The following is a 21,876-nucleotide window of genomic DNA, read 5'->3' on the forward strand; positions in this document are numbered from 1 at the left end:
AAGGACAAATCAGTGGCAACAGCTATACTGGTCTTAAAAGTACCATATATTGTCCTAAGTTATACAGTATTGTATTGTTACAGTTAACATGCAGGTGTAAGAAGATGTAAGAAGATTACAGACCTACCTTTGTGTGTTCCACTCTGTGCTCCACTCTGCATGCTGCCCATAGGTGAGGACAGTGTTGTTGAAAAGTTGTATGGTCAACTCATCAGGTCTTAAATAAGGGGCCAGCTACTGCTCTCTGAGGGAGGCTTGAATGTTCCTGCTGCAGGAAAAATAAATATAACATACTCCTTTAAGTTAGGTGAGGTGGAAACTAAATATTAAGATGGTTTGATCATGTGTGCGTCCATATTGTAGTACAATAGGTGTTTAATGTTTGTTTATAATGCACATATATGATGATAAATATACTTTTATCAAGATCCAGTATGTCAACAACCAACTTCTCCTGTGAAGAATTTTTTTATACTATCATTACTTTATTTTACTGTATTGCCATTAGTTACTTTAATGCACAAACCTCAATTTGGGGCATCCACAGGAGTTAGTTGTTGACAAATGCAATAATAAAACACTTCACTTAACTGCTTTTTATGATATAAACTACTTTTTTGATGCTTAGATAAATACGCTTCAAGCGATCTAGGTGCAACTCAGAGGTGGTGTTCTGTACCCATTCTTCAAACTGCCATCTGTGAGCAGATTATTGTGAGATCACGCCGGCTACACAGAAACATCTGTCGAATAACACAAAATGCAAAAGGTGTGATGTTCTCTTTTTTTTCATCAAAAGCTGTGCGCAGTCTATATTTATTGTCTTCTAAATTTACATTTTAAAAAAGGTCTGCCCATATCTTAGAACCATTATGAAAGTTAATGCACAAATTCATAATACATCTCATGTAATTTACATAGTGGGTAAAAGTATAGGCATGAAGGTGGCATGATTTAAATCAAGGCTCAAACAAATCAGAAAATAAACATGAATAAATAGAAAGTGCTAACCTTTGCAGAAAAAAATATCTCCTCTTAATTAAAAAACAAACAAATAAAAAAAACAACTGCAGAGTGGAAAGTCTCAAGCTCCTGTTACCAAGAAAAAGAATTTCATACAAGCTATCTAAAAAGCAAGTGGTCTGACACTGGATCTGCACATTAGCAGAGTGGATGTAAGAAAATCATGTGAACGAGCAATGGATAGAGCTGGGTGTCGTACTTATCTATAAATTATAATGTAAACTGTGCCTAAACAGCTTATAACTAAACATTAACATCTAGGCAAGCTCGATTTTCTTCTGTTCCTAGTTTCCATATGATGCTTGTAGTTGCAGTTTTGCTGCTGTTAATGCAGCCACTGATATTTTCAGACCATCGTCACAGGAAAAAAAAAAAAAAGGGGGGGGAATCTGCAGGAGCTGAGACGTTGCAGTATCTCTGCAGAAGCTACTACAGAATCCAATTATTTTCTCTTTATGATATATTATCAAACAAACCCTAACAAAATATAATTTGATTTCTGCATGTCAGTTTTGTCAATGACCTAATTTTTAGTACTTAACTATTTTAAAATAACAATTTAAAAACTGTTGAAGGCTTTGGAATAATTAAAAAAAAGAAAAGTTTTAATGACAATGTCATTAAAAGTCATGCACGCTGTAAATAACTGCATGCAGTAGTTATGGTAACCCATCCAAGCAGTTTTTATTTATTAATAGTCATAAACACACAGCAGCTTCATCAGAGGAGCCAATACCCTTTTGACTTTTGAGTGTGGAGTATTTATACGGAGAGCCATTTACATGTTACAGGAAGCAAAGGTCTGCCACAGCTGCCTGTAACATTTACCTGATAAAGAAAAGAAAATGTGGATTGATTATCAACTTCATATATATTTTATATATGTATAGATCTTTCTTCTCTAGCTCGCTCGCTCACTCAGTTGCTCTTTGCACATTTATCCCATCTTGCTCTCATTTATTTTTGTTTACAATGTAACAAAAATGGTGACAGGCCTGAAATTACAATCACCAAAAACAAACTCAGAAAACAGAGGAAGGAGAAAGGAGGGCGAGGCCGGGGAGAACTGCTGCTGTTTGCTGCCCATCACTGACAGTTGCAGCACAGAGGACACAGTCTGCTTGATGCTCGGACATCAAAGAGGAGGTGGTGGAGGCTCCTTTCCCGTGGAGCTGCTCTCTCGAAGCTGGAGGTTCTCCAACGCCACATCTAAAGGCATAATATCCACGCAGCCCATGGCTCCAAAATCGGCGAAGTCTCGGCGCTCGTCCTCATCAGAGGAAGAACTCTCTTCGTGCATCAGTGTAGACAATAACAGCTCCTGCACAAACAGGCTGCGGTCTGCACGCTCTCCTTCTAGAAACTGCCGCTCTGCTTCGGACATCTTAGGTTCATTCAACCTGAAAAAATGATTAACATAAGTTTTCATGAGTTCCTTCCTTTTTTCCTAACCTCTGTAACCTAGAGACCCTAACTGCTTAATTGTATTTTGTATATTTAAAAGTCTGGTGCATAGTTTTTCTCCTGTGTATAAAGCCTGATGGAGTTTTTTTTTTCCTGTGCCAATGGCCGACATGTTCCTTCAGACAACGATCACGGGCACTATATTTTGAACCAATTCTGCCAACACCACCTTGTTACCATAAATACAAGCTAGTGCACTAAAAACAGCAGAAAATAGAAACGCATGGTCTATTTCTTCTGAGTAATGCTGTAAGAAAGTGCAGTGTCCAGTTGTTCTATAAGATAACTCTGCCTTTCACATTAATGTTGGTGTGATAATGATTTTTTTTTAATTATTTTTTTATTCAGATTTGTGATTTGTGAGATTAGATTTATTACTATACAGTAATTTGTCACTAGAAACTTGTAATGTCTCAATAAGATTTGAGTTTATAAGATGTCACAATGCAGGGATCAATGAATTACTCATCCATTATTATTGAATTAACAAAAAAATTAAATAAAATACTGAATTAAAACCACACTCACCGTGCTAATAGGAACTGGGAGTTGTGGGATGAGGACGACGGATTGCTTTCACCCACAGCGGCAGTGTTGGCAGTTGCTGTGCTGGGTGGAGGAATGGCAGTGCCAGTGTTACTCGGGTTGTTGCTGCGTCGTGTCGCGTGTCGGCCTGTGTCCACTTGCTGCCTCGCTGCTTGGGCCTGCTGCCGCTCCAACTGCAGCTGCATCTGGAGCTGCTGGAGCTGGGAGGCTGAAGGCCCTGATGAGTTTATTTGCCCCCCTGCTGCACGCCGCACACCTGACAGCTGAGACAACAACTCTGCAGGAGGGAAAAAAAAGACTTCACTGTCAGCTGTTTCTAAATAAGTCATGATTTCAAAAGAAAACACTGTGTTGTCTTATGTAGGAAAACATAATGGATAGTAGGGAATGAGTATTACAGGACTCTTTAGATGGTGGTTACAGAACTGCTTAGACACCACCTGGGTTCTGACTGTATACATTTACTGTACCAACTCATCTTGTTTGGTTCTGATATATTTCTTAACCACTTGTCCATAGAGGATATTATCATATTAGTGATTCACCTGCGATTGGGTCCATTGCTTCTCTGTTACTGGGAGTATAAGTGGAGCTCTGTGATGAGGAGGATGAAAGTCCCCCTGTGGAGCCACTAGTAAAGTGCATATTTGTCCGTCGTGCTCTAGGACCACCCAGTCCTCGCCCAGGGTGGAACATCCTACGTACATGTCGAACACTGCTGGACTCATCATAAACAATGACTGTTAAGGTTCAATTCAAATTTAAATTAATATACGTAACTACATCTTTAAGCAGACACTAGTGAGTGCAGACAAAGAAAGGATATTAAATCTCTTGGTGCTCTGTGTTCGAGTGTGAGGTGAGCTGTGAAGTCATCTGTGACATGGTTGGGGTCCCCTCCTGGCAAGGCAGCACAAATTGGACAGATCTGAAAAGAGAGAATGAGATGTTTCTGTTGGAGGACTGTTTGAAAGTCTGTGCTCCAAACACCAAAATGAAGGAATTTAGAAGTATGAAATTATATTGTGTTTATTTTTAGAGTCAAGTTTATCCTACGTTTGATTTTTCATTTATTTCATATCTACAGCAGCTACTGTATCCACTCACTAAAAGTTTGAAATAGAGTGCTGTTTATTTAAAATCAAATTAGGATAAATTTATAGTCAAGTGTTTAATGTAGTAGCATGACTGAATTTAATAATGACAAGGGCTGCACAGGAAAGACTGATGACTGACTGAACAATATCTCAGAGAGGAATGACTGCTTATCTCTTCTGTGTTGGTGTTATTTAATGGTGGTTTAGAGTGATTGTGATATTTCTTCATTAAAATGAACACAGACACTGTGCTTTATTTTAAGCCAGTCCCACAATTAATGTCCTGCTGCTGTAAATACTCCCTGAAAAGCCAAATGTCTAATAATGCACAGCTAAAAATAGTTTCCAGCAAATCACCATTTATTCTTATTTCAGCATTTTTGCTAAAAGCTACAGTGCTCAGTTGTTTTAGAAAAATCACTTTTCAGTTTTGTAAAGTAATGATAGACTGAGACATTGTTGGTTGTAGTCTTAGCACTGGCTTTTTTTTAGAGCTGAAACAATTAGCTAATGAATCAACTGACAATCAAAAACTGGAAACTTTTGATAACTGCTTTTTAAAGAGTTCACAGCTTTTCTCAGTTTTTGGTCATTGCAACGTGTAAACATGTACTTTTTTTTTACTTTTACTTTAAGACAACTGATAAACATGTTTCAGTTTTTCTGAAGTTTAACAAACCAAACATTACCTAATAAAACAATGAGCAGATTATTAAATAATAAAAATAATATTTGTCTACAGCCTTACATTTTAAAAATGTAGAATAATTCAAACCTCACCTCTAAAGCCCCGTAGTGTTACACATTGACAATACTGTGAGATCAGCACAGTGCAAAACAGCAACAGCAGTTCTGAACTGCAGTCATATTTACACAGATAAAGAGTAAAAATCAAACCAACAAAAAACACCCTTCTATCTAATAACTTCATTATTGTTGTTGACAAATACATAAAAATTGTATCTGTAAATACGCCCTGATCCCTAATGCATGCAGAATACTCACCACCTCTGTGGAAGTCTCGGCATGCTCTGAGGTGACATGCTCCTGTAGCGACGTCTCTGTAAAGCCCATCTTGCCGCAGTAAGGACACGTGAATGACTGGGGTTGCTCTACTGAAAAAGTATCTCCTCCATAATATAAGTCTGCAAGTAGACAGTAAACAATATTGTAATGATCAACCACCAATAAACTATTCTCAGTAAAATAAATAACCTTACTGGTTGCAGTAATGTTAAATGATTTCTAATCACAAACACTATGAGGAAGGTATGATGAATTTGAGTATGATCTGTATGCCACACAACTTCTTTCTGGGCTTTCAGCCAGGTCCTTACCATAGTCTACCCTGGTTAATATGCACTGCATGGGGTGCTCTGTTGTGTGTCTAGTTGTTGTGGCTCCGCTCTCGTAGCACGATGCACATAGGTCGTAGTCGTAGCAAATTAAACACTTGAAGCGCCTTCCTCTAAAGTTCCCTTTTAAACACGCATCACAGCTCACACCTGCAGAAGAGAAAAGAAGAATGTTGACCTCACAATATCGTTACAAATTCCTTATAAGTGTGTCTGTGCGACTAGCTGTGAGAGAGCAATCTCTCTGTAGGCCACTCTCACTTACACGAGCATGTGTTTTGGAGTGGCACCAACCCACAAGTGACAGCAATGAAGAACTCTGGCATTCCACAAGCAACCCAAAAGCAGGACTTGAATATATCTGAGCCTCAGAAAGCGGATTTCATTGCAGCTTTCTTTACTTGTTCATAGCAAAGGCATACATTTTCAGATAATATTAGTGTATTTGTTGAGATCTACGTGAGTCAAAATGCTCAAGAGAAAGTAAAGTGAAGCCAGATAAAGCACTGGACATGTCAGCCGTATTATGCAAATAGCTTATTACTGCTTATTAGTCATAAAAATATAAATATTATTGGATCTCTCTGTTTGTCCACTCTTTGCTACAAGATTACTGTGAAGAACTATCCATAAATATCCAACCTTTGGGGGAGAGAACTGTGTACTGTGCTCAGGCTTTGACATTTAAACAACGGCTTATGACTACCTAGAAAATCATTAGGCTTCCTCACCTCAAATAATAAATAAGCCCATTTGGACAATCAACAGAACAAGTAGATTAGCTGTCCTGCTTCAACTGATTAAGTTATTGAGCATTATCCCTAGTGTTGCTGATATTAACTAACCTTACTGATGTGATGTTTGTATTATGGACAGCATAGTAACTTTGAGGTGATAAAACAGGAGAACTGTTTCAGCTAACGCCTTAAAACAGCCAACTTTACACTGTCATCTCGTTTACAGTTATTCATATCGTAACTTAACCCTGGCTAGCTAGTAGCCTGCCAGTTAGCTAACTTAGTGACTGGTTCTTGGTCAGAGGCCTCAGACTTTCTGTCTTCTTGATGACAGTGCATTAGCTAACAGCAGTAGGCTATGTGACCAAGCGGGACAGTATGGCGCTAACACATGAGCTACTGACTGTTAAATTCGCACAAATACAGTAAACAGACGCTGATAGCTACACCATATTGCATTAGTGTACATCAATTGAGGTTAAGAGTGCCTATATAGGCAACATTAAGTCGCACATACACCAACGACTCATATGTTAGCATACATTAGCTTGCTCGCTAGCCCTGCTAACGTAAGGTAACGCAGTACCTAGCAACGGCTAACTGCTAAGCTGCGCTATGTTGCCGTATCACTGCGAACAGTTTGACTTAAGTTAGAACCGTTTGTCTCCGCTTAGGAGATATGATAAATATAACTGGTATGTGTACTACAGCAAACACGTATGTGTTGGAACAAGCCTGAACCAGCGGCGAAAAGCGCAGCAACCTCCTCACTTGACTGTGGTCTTAGCGAAGCTAGCTGCGAGGCTAGCTGCTACAGCAGGCGCTGTTTATCAACTCACCCTCATGTCGGGACATCCTACAAACAGCGACACAGCCGCTCCGCGGGCTCCCCAGCGCGCTTAACGGGGAAACGAGGCAATGTTTGATATACTAAACTGAAAAACGCTTAACCCTCGGCTTCTTTTTTCGAGCAAGATGGATCCCCAGCAGCTTACAGTTTGTTCTGCTTCCCCTCCCAGTGTCATTTATCGGTAAGTGTTTCGGGCGAACACCAGGTGGCGCTCTGCGCACATGTGCCGAGGGAGTTCAAACCCTTAGTCTTGACTCACAGGTATGAGAGTTCACTGAGCCGGCGGTGGAAAAATGTGATCATGCATGGCAAAATAAATTATAATCTAATAAATTATTATATGTTCTTGTATAGAAGTCCCCTAATCTGTCTACACCCCCATGTAGTAGTCTGTAGATCTAAGTTTGTTTATGTATTTCTCAACATGTCCTTATGTGAAGACTGGTGCAAGATAAATTCAATGTGTCTTCACAGATAAATAATAAATAGTGAACACATGTATGTTGTAGTGATATGCAATGCACTGACAGAATTGAAGTCATCCAACATTTTTACATAATATCCAAAAATATTTCAATAAAGGCTACATGTACATGTTTTGTCATATCTTATCTAAAGTAAAACAAAGAAACCAATGTTTAAAACCGTCTTTGTAAAAAGTTTTTATTTTTTGTACATAAGATTTGGTTCATTTCTGTGCTGATGAGGACACATACAGTTTGACAAACCAGTGCAATACAGTGAAGACTTCACAGCAGTGTAGAAGGCTCGGTGGAGCTCACAACTCTCACTTTGCGTTTTACTCTCTTTCAGATGTTAATACAGAATAAAATCAGAAAAAAAGTTCCCAGACCACCTCAAGTAGACTAAGAGAGACCCATAGCTCCACCCTCGTGCATAAGCCTAATGTAGCCATACAATCTCAACAAAAAAAGAACTACCCTAATATATAATCTAATCTCGTTTAACAAAAACGTGTAGCTGTGCAACGTCTGAAAACAAAAACAAGACTGAATGATAAAATTTTAAGGTACTGTGTACAACACATGGGATGACAGTAAGCCTGTAATACTATGTGCACATGATGCAGGTTGTCTCCAATCCATCTACACAACAACAGTGGAAACAGCTGGTGAATGGTGACATATACATGTATATTTCCACAACAGAGGAATATTACCCACCATGCTATAATGCATTTAAAATGACTGAAGTCATTGTGTCTTATTCATGATAAAGCCTCTGAATTAAAGAAAAAAACAAAAGTAATGGATACAAATCCTCATCTTCATCTATATTTTTAGTACAGGATAATTGTACTTTTATTTTCTCATCAAAATATAACAATATTTACATATTTGCATCAGCTTTGAAATGGTGAGAGAGAGGCCAGGTAATTGTCCTATATATCAGATGTTGTTGTCATCATTCATAATACTTGTAGCACCTGAGCAAAACCATCTTTTCTGACCACTGATCACACACAAAAAAGTTAAGTCTTTGTGGATAGCATCTCTTAAATTACACAAATGAAAACAAACACAATTATGTACACTTTGAGCTTTACATTTTTAAGCACTAACCTATATTTACAGTACAATCAGAGGTTTGGATATTTGATCTTTCTGTATCTCTCAGTCACTAAGGTGAAACATATTATAAACATTTACCATCTGAGTTGCTAATCTATTTTTTAAATTGGTTAATATATGAAAAAAAAATCATACAGGCTGCGCAGGTGTTTTAGGTCAGTGTCTTTTTAAAAACACTTTGAAATGAAGGATGTACAATGTGCCATATCATAAACCTCAACAAAAATGCTAAACCGAAACAAAATGCTATAAGACGCTAAAAATTACAGTGTTTTTTTCAAAACTAACTCAAGCACATACGCTTCAACACAAGAAGTTAAGCTTTCAGACAGACTGCTACAACACAAAGTTCACATCTTGTGTCAGAGGCAAATAAATCTTTGGATATTGTTGCTGTAAAGACAGAAGCTATATGAAGTGGCTTAGTCGACTTTGGATCTTCATGCCAAAAAACCTGAGTACGTTTTTCCTTCGAAGCTGGAAAACAGCTTTTGTAACCATGAACATTTGGTAAAACTGCTACATGTAATACAGATGTCTGCTATTTAGCCAAAGGCCCCTGGTAAGCAATGTCTCTTCCTCCTCCTGTGATGTGATGCTGATATCTGCCAGAGAGAAGCTGAGCAACTACAAATAATGTTTGCAAACGTGTGTTGGCCTTCTTGTTTTGCGTCGAGGCTGAGGTGGCTGGACGTTGATCATCTGAATAGCTCCAGTTAGGAAACAGGCCCCTCAAAGCATCAAAGCACACGGGTTGAGAAGCAGCCTGTTTGCAAACATTATTTGACTTTGGATGCGCAGGACAGGGATTGGTCATTGTGTTCAACTGGTAGTCATCGTGTGGTAGCACTGAGGTGTCCGTGGGTCTTAATGGCATCTCCTCTGTCTGTGTGTTTAAAAGTGTGTGCCTGTCACTTTGTGCAGCCCCGATGGCTCTGGAAGCAGTTAGTCACAGAGCTGCAAGCTGCCAGCTCTGTGGACACCTCAGTCCATTATTTCCTCTTTGGTGTAGTCCCTGGATTTTCTCTTGAAGAAGCCCATCTGGAAGAGCAGAATACCTGGTTATAACACAACCTAACAGACGTGTCTCTGTGTTGATTAGAATATTCACTATGTAAAAAGTGGTAACACTATGTGGTAATATGAGAAAATGACACCAGTTAAATGCTAGAATACACATAAAATGAGATTTATGTCCCTTAAAAAGTGCCAAACTGAACGCCAGGAGAGTTTCCACCACAACTAGCTCACATACCTGCAAACACATGATCAGCATCCATTCAATCAGACAAATGCTGGTCATGATTTTACCTCTCTACTCAATTTATTAATTGCTGGAAAGTATGTACTAAATCAGGAAATGTTACCTTCCATAGAGCGAAGATGACCAGAGCTAAAATCAGCAGTCCTATCAGGATGCTGATTATGATGACCCATATAGGGATTCCTCCTAAGGACTCCTTTGAAATCTGGATCGTAACCTGAGTAGAACAACACATTCATTTTCTAAATATACACATACATGCAAACATACACACACGCGTTTAATGACGATACCAAAACTCCTCATTACGTTACTTACAGTTCTGTTCTTGACACTGTCGTTCAGTTCAAACAGCTTTGTGTTGCTGATCGACAGAACACCGTTCACCAACATGTTCAGAGTGGAGAACTCGCCCTGTGAAATGAAAAAGCTTTAAACATTTACTCTTCAATCCATCAGTGAGCCAGCTGTCAATCTTTATACTCAATCTACAACTCATTCCTGTTTCTGACAAACCAAAGGACGAGACAAGAATCAACAATCGCTTTGACCTACCTTCGTAAACGTAGGTTTCCACACTTTGAATGTCACATTGACCTCACTGATCTTAGCCTCAGAGAGGGTGCAGGTGAATGATGCACAGGGAAGCGTCTCACAGCTCTGTAAGACAGGAGCATAAAGTATTACTGTATGATAAAGTTCAATATATTTGAATAGTCTTCACTAATAAACCTTCATTACTCACCAGTAGATAATTGCTGAGGGTTTCCTTCACTGTATTGGGCTTCAAATTGTCTGGGTTGTTGCTCAAATCCTTTACGGAACATTTCACCTTCAAAGAAAGGGACAGCAGATATAAAGGCGGGTCTATCTGTTTAGAAACACTTGAATGTCTAAATGTGCAGCTATACAAACCTCTGAACTGGGGCTGACATGTGTCAGATACAGCAAGTGGTTCTTCCGAGGAGACACCGAAGGATAAGTCACTGTTAGTTGAAGAGGTGACGTCACCATATCACTTAACCTCTCCACCTGGACAGGTGTCAAACAGATTTAGCAAAACATTAGCAAACACACCAGCTGTTTGCAGCTGTATGGTCTATGTTTAAATTAACAAGTCATCAGATGTGAGCTCTACCGTGTAATTAACGTTGATCTCCTCTTCGATCACCTTGGTGTCATTGAATATACTGGAATACCATTCGCCCTCTTCCACTACAATGTGTTTGTGCACAGGTCGCCTACACGAGGAAACAATCACATTAGCCTTATTGCTTTCAGACATCATGAGATTCAAGGGCACAATCAGTGAAGCCATTCCCACTAACTTTTATTCTTACTTTCTTTGACTGTGTTTTCAACTAACACAAGAAGCTGTGAACAACTCAGAGAGACTCATTTTCACAGAGGATAAATTATAATGGTTTTGGTGACATTTAGAGAAGAACACAGCATGTACTTTTAAATGCAGTGTGATAGGTAAGATGTATCTATGGCGAGCGAGGAGTGAACCAACCGCTGAACCGACTTCCACAGCTACTCACGCTGAGAATAGAAGTCCAACTTCATACTTCACAGGAATGGAGATTCGCACTGTGTTGTCATGAAGGGTCGAATCCAGCTCTTCACTGTCACTGTGGGAAATTTAAAACGGATTTGTACTTCACCAATACATAAAGAGTAACAGAAACAACACAACTCTTTAATTCTGGTCTTTAATCATAAAAACAAAGAGAAATAATTTTATATAAAACATATTTTACTCTCTCACCTTGTAGCTGTCACGTTGATCTGAATTACCTCCTGAATATGTTTAGGATTAACCTCGAATTTTACTTTGAATGTTTCCTGTGGGTGTTAGAGCACGTAACATTTTTACTACTTGGCAGTAAAGACAGAAAAGAACGTATTTGTTGGACAGGAAGTGTGTATTCTGCACTGTGCACAGAGACAGATCAATGTATGCTGAAACAAACCTCTGCATTGCTTCCCAGGAAGGGATATCCGACAGCACACTCCAGTTTAGTGTTATTTAGAGTGCATCCCGTCTCTGGCTAGAAAATGCAAAACAAAACGTACATCATCACGCACGTCGCAGCACAAAAACACTAATATGATGCAGATGAGTACGAGAAATCTCACCTCTACTTTAACATAGTTGATGTTCGGTGTGAAGTTGAGGGTGACTTTGGTGTTGTATGCGTTGTCTCTGCTGTTTCTCACTGTGATGGTCACATCAATCTTGTTTGTGTTTGGTTTGATGACCATAAGCCTGCGTGAAAACGATCAGCTGTGATGTGGATTTCTCTCCACAAGGGTGCAGTCATGCACTGGAAGCATTAAACGGTGGTAAAACGCTCTTTGTGAGGACTGTCTACCGTTTATCACCACCCAGTTGTAACTTTTTCAGCAGAACTGAAAAAATAGTTCTAACTAACTATAAAATAGAACAGAATGAACAATAACAGCAGCTAGATACTGTTTTATTGCACATATAGGCATGCTAGTACTGCTTTAATACACACATTGATAACACACGTGGATTCCACTTACCCATTTTCACTACACATTACTGTCAGAGAGAGGTCGGCAATGCACTTTTCATCCCCTCCACAGTCCACTAAAGGAATCTACAAGATAGAGATGCACATTTCCGAAAAAGTAAAGATGTGAAACCTTAATGAGTAAAACATGTCTGATGCATATGTTTAAAGACAATCTCTTTAGTTCTTAAAACAGATCAAAAGGGGACATTATAAACGCTGGAATAGCAATAACATTAGACATCACCAAGCACTCTGAAACAGCTACAGAATCTCTGTGTGTTTGTTTGTTTCCTTGGCTAAAAGGGTGCATTCAATGACCTTAATTTCCTTTGTCTTTTCCCCCTGAGTGTTTGAGGGTCATAGTTGTGTTTATTCCCATTTTCAGTACTCTCCCACTGGACTGTTAAGAGTAACTGTGCCTGAACTCTCAAGAAAAGACAAGAGACCCAAAGTTGAGCGCAGAACAATGTCAAAAAGAAAGAAAGACAAAAAAAAAAAAAAAGCTGCTTCCGTCTGATGACTTCCCTTTTCGGTGTGTGTCACTTCTCTTCCTTTCAATAACAATAACAGGAGAGGTCCTCATAAAGCTTCCTTGCAGTACGCATGTTTAGATGAGAAGGGAGGTGTTGTTCTTGCTACTGTGAATTTCACACACCCAGGCTTTACCGGTTATGTGTTAAAGCTGAATTCTCATGTGACATTTTCCCTTTTTATCTGGACACTTCCCTCATTGCAACATTATCTGGAAACCCTCTTGTTAGGACAAATATGCACGTGGGAGTGTGGGAAGACTGTGTTGTTGGTGTTGAAACACCAACGCAGGCTTGAGGCAAAACTGAAGGACAGCAGTCAGCTGTTGCAGATGCTAATGTAGTGTAACAGCAACAGGGGCCAGACAAAAACGCCCCACTTCTCAGTCTTGGATTATAAAGACAGACAGATGGAGGTTGTTAAAGATGAGGTTTCAATCCTTCCTGTCTGTGACTCTAAATCTTCTGCTTGCTGTTATTTGGCAATTAACAATCAAAGCACTGAGGGGGATTCTTGTAAATTTGTCATAAGTTTGTCTTACTGTTTTATTGATGGATCTGGGAAGACTTTCATCCAGGACGGGGCCTTGGTCTTCAGCTAGTCCAAACTCCAAAGACACCAGGAGAGCATCTCGGAAGTCTAGTCGGGCCTGTTGGGGAGAAGAGACAGGTGGAGCACAACAAGAAGAGCAAGAAAATTAAAAATGTGGGAAGAAAGAAGACAAATGAAGGATCCTACACTCATGGCTGATTAGACTTCTACATAGTAGTGTGCGTGCTGCTTACAGATTGTAGCTGTTGCCCTGTGCAACACAAAAACGTGGACCAGGCAATGGAAGTTTTGAGTATAACACCACTTCTTTTTAATCTGCGGTTCCCCTCACTGGTTTGGAGCTGTTATAGTGTGGTGTGGACTTACTGGAGTTCTTGTATTAGCTAACTGATTATTAAAGCCTCTGTGGGACACGGATTCATTTTGTTTGTTCCTGTCTGATTTGTTTGGGTCCGCTCCAGCTTGGATTGAGGTGAGATAGTAGTGATCACTTTTGTGTCTGGTACAAATCACCCCTTAGAGACCTCTGCCCTGGACAATGTGGGAAGCTTCTGCACAAACTGGAGTGCTGGAACAGAGCAGGTATTCATGCTCAGCACACACACCAACAACAGCTGTTTCCACTGATTAGTTCCTCTTTGTCCCGCGCATTGCTGCAGCGAACGGCCGGAACGGGAAATTTCATGCAAGCGGTTCTGAATGTTGCTGGAGACCACTGAGATTTGCAGTAGGTTGTGTAGGTAGCTGTTAAGTTCAAAGGTTTTAGCAGTGATGAACGGTCTGTGACGTGCAGGTTCAACCACTTTTAGAAAGCAGGAATGTCACTTTGTCACAAGCTCAAAACCCCATTTACGTCTAACAAGACTAGAATATATATGTCATAAATAACCACAGAAATGTAAGGTTAAATTGCTTTGAATATTGTGCAAAAGAAATAAAATTTCATTTAGGTTTTGGGTTCTTTCAGGGTTAGGGTACTTACCGACATCATGAAGGTCTCTTGCATACATTTGGTTTCTGTGTCTTTGATGGTGAAGTTTCTGGTAATCCTGCGATCATTTTTATCATCTTCGTCAATAAATGAAGCTCTGGCTTTTGCACGCAGAGCATCCAGAGTCAGATTGAAGCGTATAGCTGCAGGACACAGTACAGACATGAGATGAAAAAAACATTTTGAGGTCGAGGAGGAATCAACATTAACAAAGAATGTTGCATGTCTCACCTGCAGCAGAGTTCGCGTCCTTATTGTCAGATTTGATACTGTAGAAAAAACACACCTTGGTTGTCACACACACAGATTGGCGTCCACCGTGTTCACACTGGTACTGAGAGTGCTGAAGGTTTATTTTAGGGGGGTTAAAGGTCATGTTGGCATGAAGCTCTGCAACATCTCTGGACCTGGGAAAATTACATGAACATGCCAACTTACACACAAATAGTGGGTACATTTACTGTAGTTCTGCACATTAGTACAATTTAAGGTACTGTAGTGTTTCACTGTGTGTACTTGAACTTAACTCTATTTTAGGTAAAGCGGTAAGAAAATACAGTGTAAATTTGTGTAGCAGAACAAGTTGCTCTGTTCTGTTAATCATCTCACACTCTGTCAGACTTATTTCTGATCTTTGGGAATAAACTCCACCACTGGGCTGAACTACCAAACTGTGTGCCAAGTATTAAAACTGCTACAACATGTTATTTATACATTCATGCATCACGTCATAAATGTCTGTCAGGACCATTTTTTGCATAATGACTATTTCTATTTTCTGATGCAGTATGTCTTTCAAATGCAAGAACCAGAAACAGATGCATCTTAAACACAAAGCCTGGCCTCAACTCTCTCCATACAACTGTTAAGCTTTCGTAAAAAATGCAGCCAACAGCTCAGGAAGAGCAGCCGCCTGTTGCCGAGTCCTATTTAAACTCTACGTCACTTGGGACATGGAGTTTTCGCACAGCTTAGTTGAGCCCTTGCCAGCAGAAACTCTGGGAGAAGGTCTGCCTGGGAAGTTAAATCATGGTGTGGGCTGGTGTTTTAAAACTTTGAGGGTCGAAGTACGTAGGCTGGTCTCCAACAGTGAAGAATGTAGCCGGGGGTTTGAACAGATAACCCATTAGGAAATTGTTGGTCTCAAGCCTACTAGCCCAGTGGGACATGCACAGCTGTCTAAACCCAAATAAGACAATGCTAAGCGGACGTACAGGGTGATTTCTTTGGAATATGAGCTGCTGCTGGTGATAATTCAAGTCGAATGTCTAGTGGACATTTATATCTGAGGATAGGCTATGTCTCACCAGAATAGTGAAGCCCCACCCAGACCTCCTATGGTAACATCAGTGATCCCATCTCCGTTTAGATCCATAACTCCATGTATGGACTGACCGAAGAATTTTACCTTTTCACCATCCCCACCTGCAGGAATACGCTAAGGAGAAAGCACAAAATCCAACAATAGCGCATTAATCTAAATGAACTATTATAGATCTTTTATTAACAGATCACTAAGTGGTGTTCAAGTCTGAACTTGGTATACCTGTACAAACTTCTCTTTCAGTGACGTCTGATCTCCGTGATAGATGTAGACGGCTCCTCTGTGGTCGTTCTCAAAAGGTGCACCGATGGCCACGTCGTTAAATCCATCAAGGTTGAGATCTGACACAGCTGCGATGGCCGTGCCAAACCGAGCACCACACGGTTCATTTTTATTAGTGCAGCTGTCTGAGCGGGCAGTGCAGCAGGACTGATTGACAGGCTTTAAGGTGAACTTGTGCTCAAACTTGTTGTCCTAGAATCAAATAGAATAGAAAGGACACAGTGAGAAACAATCAGCAGCTGCATCGCCTTAAAGTTCCCAGTGTGACTTTCTTTACAAATCTGATGCATCCTGCTTTATTTGTCTTCTGTACCTTGTTGAGGTTATAAACGTAGACTTGTCCCTGCTCGTTTTTTTCTGAGCCCATGTACATTGGAGCCCCAACCAAAAGGAGATCCGTGTAGGAATCCCCATCCACGTCCACAGTCTGCAGGACGCTGCCAAAGTAGGAACCAATCTGCACAGATGAGTCAGGGATTATATGTCAGTGTCAACCCTTTAATCACTGAACTCTGTTTCCAGACTCATCTAATGACTCCTTAATCATATATTTATGCATTCTACAGTATATATTTAAATCTCTCTATCTTCTATTTTAATTCTATTTATCCTGCATCATATTACAGACTTGAAAATATCTACAGTATTTAGTCCACACATCATAGCTGCTAGTGTTAAACTCCAGACAAATAAATCATATTTTATTTATAATGTGTGAAATACTGAGAGTTCAGTATCATCCTTAAGCTTTTCAGGCAAAATCAATGAAAGATGTCTTCTCTGCATTAATACACAAAGCAATCAAACATCAGCTGAACTCACTTGTTCTCCTTTCAGGATCTGTGAGACAACAACCGTGTTGTTTTTATTCAGGTTATAGATAACAACTCTGCCTGTGTGGTTGTACCGTGGTGCGCCAGTGATGTACAGAACTCCATTAGGGGTTGATGCTGACTGGACATCATAGCCTGCAGAAAATGCACACACAAGCACAAACTGCCGTTACGTCAATGCAAACATAAACACGCATCATCTTGAATCTAAGGATGTCTTGAGGAAAACATACTCGGCTTCTCTTAGTGGGATATTTTTAAAGGCTTGCTTTCTCCAACCAGCTGTTTACATCTCAAGGTGTGGAGGAAACTATAAAACAAGCTGCCAGGAACACACACACACAAACCTCAATGCATGCACGCTCACAGACAAGCACACAAAGGCCGTGTATGCAAAGTCTGCAGTCAGACCATTAGGTATGAGCATGTGCCAACAGCTGAGTTTACAGTGTGCAAGCCTGGACCTACCAGTGCTCTTTCTAATGACATGTTGATTAAATAACTTGATATTAAGATGCTGTGGTTGCGCTGCAAGCCATAAAAGGCAGCAGAGAGGAGTCAGTGGTTTTATGTGACACAGAGAAAGAGGCATCTGCTGTCAAAGTTAGACAAATGACCTTTCTTACTCCTCCACCCAAGAGAGACCATATTTATTCTCCAGCTGTAAAGTTTCACTTAATCATTTGAGAGATCTAGCTAAGAGGTCTGTCTGCGTAGAACAAAAATACTGAGCTTAGTCATTCATGTAAGTTTTTTTTATGATTTTACTTAAAGCCACTGAACGACTGCTTTATTAAGTGCTTCTCTATAAATGATTTAACACACTGTATATAACAATGAGAATTTGCCTCCTGAAATTGACGTGACGTGATGCACTACAAGATGTGTCATTTGGTCACAGTTGTTCATATTACAGGGCAGAGTAAGTTGTTCCCTCACAAAGGATCCTTGGTTGAGTACAGAGAACACTGCAAGTCACTGACAAGTTTAGTCTGGGCCTGTCATCGTGTGATTTACAAACTCCAATAGAGATGTTACGTGGGAGGCTATTTTGGGTGCTCCTGGTTCTGGAAGTAAAAGTCCCATTCATTTTTTCCATAGCTACAGTAGCGTTGCATAACTCACACTGAGAGGACTTCTATGGTATGAACATCTCCTGCTTGAATCATGAGTATTAAAGGCTTACAGCAATGTTAAGAAACACCTGGTTCTTTGAGCAGAAGTCCGTGTACATAAGAATGTGGTTTTAAAGGTAACTACAATTCCCATGATGCAATTTGGCAAGGAACATCCAATCATACAGCAAAAGGTTCTGTTTAATGAGCTGCTAGCAGGAGGCACAAGCGGACCCTTATAACGTTGTTTTATTGCAGTATGTAGATCGTCCAACTTGTCAAATATCTTAAAGATATTATAGTGAACTCACCAAGATAACCAGCCAGCTGTTCATATCCCGCCTCAGTGTTTGGGTTGTAAAATTCATTCTTCGCAGGAGTGATTGTCTTTCCATCCTTATGCATGACCACCGTCCCATTCCAGTCATAAGCTCCCACTGCTCCCAGTAACACACCTTCCTGCAGAAGACAACAGACAGAGACAATTATTATTATTATTATTACAAAATAAGGGGTGAAAATAAAATTATACCGGAAAATACCAAGAGACAATCAATATTTATTATCTGTAGGAAGCTGAGTTATCTAACAGGAACAGCAGGGTCACACAGGGCCTGACATTAGCCATTAGTCAAAGCAAAATGTGTCTTTTCTACTAAAGGCAGTTAAAACAAGTCCTTATATGTGTAGCGCTCAGCGGGAGAACTTAGTTTGGTTGTGTCTGGTTTTGTTAGGGGGCTCAAAGACAGTGTACAGAGTGACTGAAGAGGTGATAAACATGAGTCAGGAGCAGGAAGCGAAGCACAAGGAGAGAGCCTTGACTTTAAATACACATAGGAAATCGCTACTGAATGAATCCAAGAATGACGTGTAGGCTAAAACAAGCATGTAGATTTAGAATTTTTTCTGACTCAATCTCTCTCTCCCTCTAACGCTGTACATGTGTTACATGTACACTCAATCCCTTTCTTTGTTAATCTGTCTCACATAATCTCATGCAATCAGACAAAACACCACCAGTGTGCAGCACCATGAGCAGAGACGACAGAGACAGTCTGCGTCTGGAAACTACTACTAGCTGAGGTGAATCACCTAAGGGCTGAAGATGGACCAGAGATAACTCTCTGACAGTGTCTGGGTGAGTTCATTAGTTAAGAAAACATCCATGCCAATGCATCGACTTGCACGCAAGCACAAATAAACAGTTCCTTTAAAAGTAAATGCCTACAAACATGTAAACTTTGCAAGGATCTACAGATCTGCAGGTCATTTGGTCTGGTTCTGTGAATTTACAGTTGAACATCTAACATAAATAATTGATTTTAGACTTACTTTAGAATTATGTGCGCTAAATCCAGTTTGGGACATCTCCATCTCAAAGGAGGAAGTGAAATTACCAGTTGTAGCTGAGGAAAGAAAAAGTTAATTTACACTGCATATAAATAAAACCCTACATAACAGAGGGAAACAGATACTGGGCCCTGTGACATTAACACATTAATAACACATTAACAAATTATTATTATCTAATTTGAATGATCTCACACAATGATATTGTATTTCTTCAAAGCTTTCTAGTGTACGGACACCCAAACAAGGTGGGTGAGGTGTTTTCACCTTCCAGGGCGAATATCCTGCTTCCAAGAGCGTCAACAATGCTCAACAGCGCCACCTCATCTGACACATTGAAGAAGTGGTCTCGTAGCGGCTGGCTGGAGATGGACTCGATCTCTTTGATAAACTTTTGCACTTCTTCTGCACTTTTGTTCCCACGGTTGTAGTCTCCCAAAACCTGGAAACAACAGTTGGTAAGATGGCTTGATGATGATGGTTTATCTCACTGTCGCTGCCATATTTATGAATAACAAATGATTTTCTGGATTTATTGTCCACAGTTACGGAAAACACACAAACTGAACATCCTCTGCAGATCAGACAACACAGTTAATACATGTTAATGTTATTGGCAAACAGCAAAAAGTTAGTTTGTACCCACAGCAATGCCAAATCTCTCGATGCCATCATTTTCACAGTCGCCGATGACCTTGTCCAACTTATAGAAGTCATGTGACTCTCCATCAGTCACAATCACCATGACTTTCTTCACCCCTGGTCGCGCACCACGCTCTGGCATGAAGGCCTCTTTCCTGATGGGTAGAAGTGAGAAAACGTCACTCAAAAGGAAACTAATTTAGACTTTTGACTATATTGCTGGTGGTCATGAAATGACACTGCCCCATTCAAATGCTTATTACACTTTGCCAGACCATAATGACTTAAAGGAAAAGTGTCCCACTGTTGAAAAAGACAGACTAATGTTGAGTACCTGGCAGTATCAATACCCAGGAAAGTCATGGTGTTTAAGCCAGTATGCTGAGGAAGGTCATCAACGAATTTCAGCAGATCTTGAGTGTTGTCAAACTGGCTCAGGTTGACACGATGTGTTACCGTCTCTCCATAGGACACTATTCCCACCTGGAAAACACACACACACACCCACTTGTCCTGTGAATGTTATGCTACATTGAAAGTATTTTTGTTCCTCTCCTCATTGCTGTCTCTCCCAGACAGTCTGCAGAGGATGTGGTTGGGTCTGGTGGGGTTGATATGACAAAATGTTCTTTATACAGCAGCCAGAGGACTTCACCAGCCATGGAAGATGTGACTTACACCCACTGGGCTCCACAGTGAGAAGACTTTCCAGTGTTTCCCTCTGGAAAACTCTACCAGCTCCAAGCCAGATTGGTGTATACCATAATAAAAACCTAACCACCCATTTGTGAACGATTCAAGACAAGTAGACAGAAATAAACTCAAGGTACAACTCAGTAAGACAGAGGCTAAAATTACTTTAAAGCCTATAAAGTATTCAGTTCACAAAGTATGCATGTCATTACACAGTTCTTCTTACTATTGGCACCAAGTGAAAAATTCCACAAAGGGGGACACTTAAGTGATCAAATATAATATATAAAGTATTAAGTTGAGTTGGCAGAAAATAACACACTCCTTCATTCATCATTCTATGCCACTGTTATATAACCCATCTATTAACTCGTACACGTAACCCATTCATATGTATTTATCCATCCACTGCAAACACAAAGATGTTTCATTTCCCACAGAAATTAACATAATAAGTCTGTACAGTTGTTTATGTAACTGACCTGTGAGAGTTTAGGCCCAATCTCAATATTCTCAATAAAGCGTCGCAGAAAATCGACGATACTTGACCACGGGTAGATACTGTTAGAGCCGTCCAAAACCATCACAATGTCCAGCTCCTTTCCACACTCTGGAAAAAATCATAGTTCAAAGAGTAAGTTTGCTTTATATTCAAAGGTGAGATTAGTCTTAAGTTATACACATTATGCATTTTTATACAATGACAGATAAGCATGTTTATGTCTAACTAAACACATTAGAAGAATTGATTTCACTATTAAGAAAGAAATGAATGCCTCCTCCTGTTTACCAGTAGGTCACAGCTGGTAGTTGCTGATAGGTCAAGAGTAATTGATCAGATTTAAAGGGTCAGAAGCCAAAAAGGTTGAGAACTACTGATGTAGGAGATAATAACTGAAGACTAAAAAGTACAAGGTGTCAGAGATCTGTCATGATGAAGCATGATTTGACTTTGTCTTTAAAATCTTCACACTCAAAGCAAAAACATTAAAGGTTGTCCCACGTGAAAATGCCAAAAATGAAAACTTACTTTAATTCAGAACTTATATCATGAGTTTATAATTAGTTTAAAAGGAAAGTGATACTGGT

At 39.8% G+C, this 21,876-nt stretch overlaps 2 protein-coding genes across 2 annotated transcripts in view; both read right to left on the minus strand.

Annotated features, from left to right (window-relative positions):
- Nucleotides 1–798: 798 nt before the first annotated feature.
- Nucleotides 799–7,252, minus strand: kcmf1 (potassium channel modulatory factor 1). Its single transcript, XM_026356676.1, has 7 exons — nt 7,062–7,252; nt 5,468–5,635; nt 5,136–5,275; nt 3,860–3,961; nt 3,579–3,762; nt 3,016–3,310; nt 799–2,423 (listed from the first exon to the last, which is right to left on the minus strand). Exons 1-7 carry the CDS (start codon nt 7,075–7,077, stop codon nt 2,159–2,161), a joined length of 1,170 nt encoding a protein of 389 aa, XP_026212461.1. The 5' UTR covers nt 7,078–7,252; the 3' UTR covers nt 799–2,158.
- A 469-nt stretch (nt 7,253–7,721) lies between these two features.
- Nucleotides 7,722–21,876, minus strand: part of itga1 (integrin, alpha 1) — a 35,264-nt gene continuing 21,109 nt past the window's right edge. The window contains exons 6-30 of the mRNA XM_026355558.1: nt 21,270–21,397; nt 20,429–20,577; nt 20,099–20,249; nt 19,720–19,894; nt 19,435–19,508; nt 18,414–18,561; nt 16,977–17,122; nt 16,468–16,611; nt 16,095–16,346; nt 15,856–15,986; nt 14,780–14,955; nt 14,540–14,691; nt 13,547–13,654; nt 12,482–12,558; nt 12,071–12,200; nt 11,905–11,982; nt 11,700–11,776; nt 11,473–11,562; nt 11,067–11,169; nt 10,844–10,960; nt 10,674–10,760; nt 10,484–10,588; nt 10,247–10,342; nt 10,032–10,145; nt 7,722–9,705 (exon numbers count right to left, since the gene is read on the minus strand). Of these exons, the coding sequence (XP_026211343.1) occupies nt 9,649–9,705; nt 10,032–10,145; nt 10,247–10,342; nt 10,484–10,588; nt 10,674–10,760; nt 10,844–10,960; nt 11,067–11,169; nt 11,473–11,562; nt 11,700–11,776; nt 11,905–11,982; nt 12,071–12,200; nt 12,482–12,558; nt 13,547–13,654; nt 14,540–14,691; nt 14,780–14,955; nt 15,856–15,986; nt 16,095–16,346; nt 16,468–16,611; nt 16,977–17,122; nt 18,414–18,561; nt 19,435–19,508; nt 19,720–19,894; nt 20,099–20,249; nt 20,429–20,577; nt 21,270–21,397 (3,065 nt within the window). The 3' untranslated portion in view covers nt 7,722–9,648. The remainder of the gene's footprint in view (nt 9,706–10,031; nt 10,146–10,246; nt 10,343–10,483; nt 10,589–10,673; nt 10,761–10,843; nt 10,961–11,066; nt 11,170–11,472; nt 11,563–11,699; nt 11,777–11,904; nt 11,983–12,070; nt 12,201–12,481; nt 12,559–13,546; nt 13,655–14,539; nt 14,692–14,779; nt 14,956–15,855; nt 15,987–16,094; nt 16,347–16,467; nt 16,612–16,976; nt 17,123–18,413; nt 18,562–19,434; nt 19,509–19,719; nt 19,895–20,098; nt 20,250–20,428; nt 20,578–21,269; nt 21,398–21,876) is intronic.

This window comes from Anabas testudineus, chromosome 12, assembly GCF_900324465.2.
Source record: "Anabas testudineus chromosome 12, fAnaTes1.2, whole genome shotgun sequence".
Classification (NCBI taxonomy): Eukaryota; Metazoa; Chordata; class Actinopteri; order Anabantiformes; family Anabantidae; genus Anabas; species Anabas testudineus.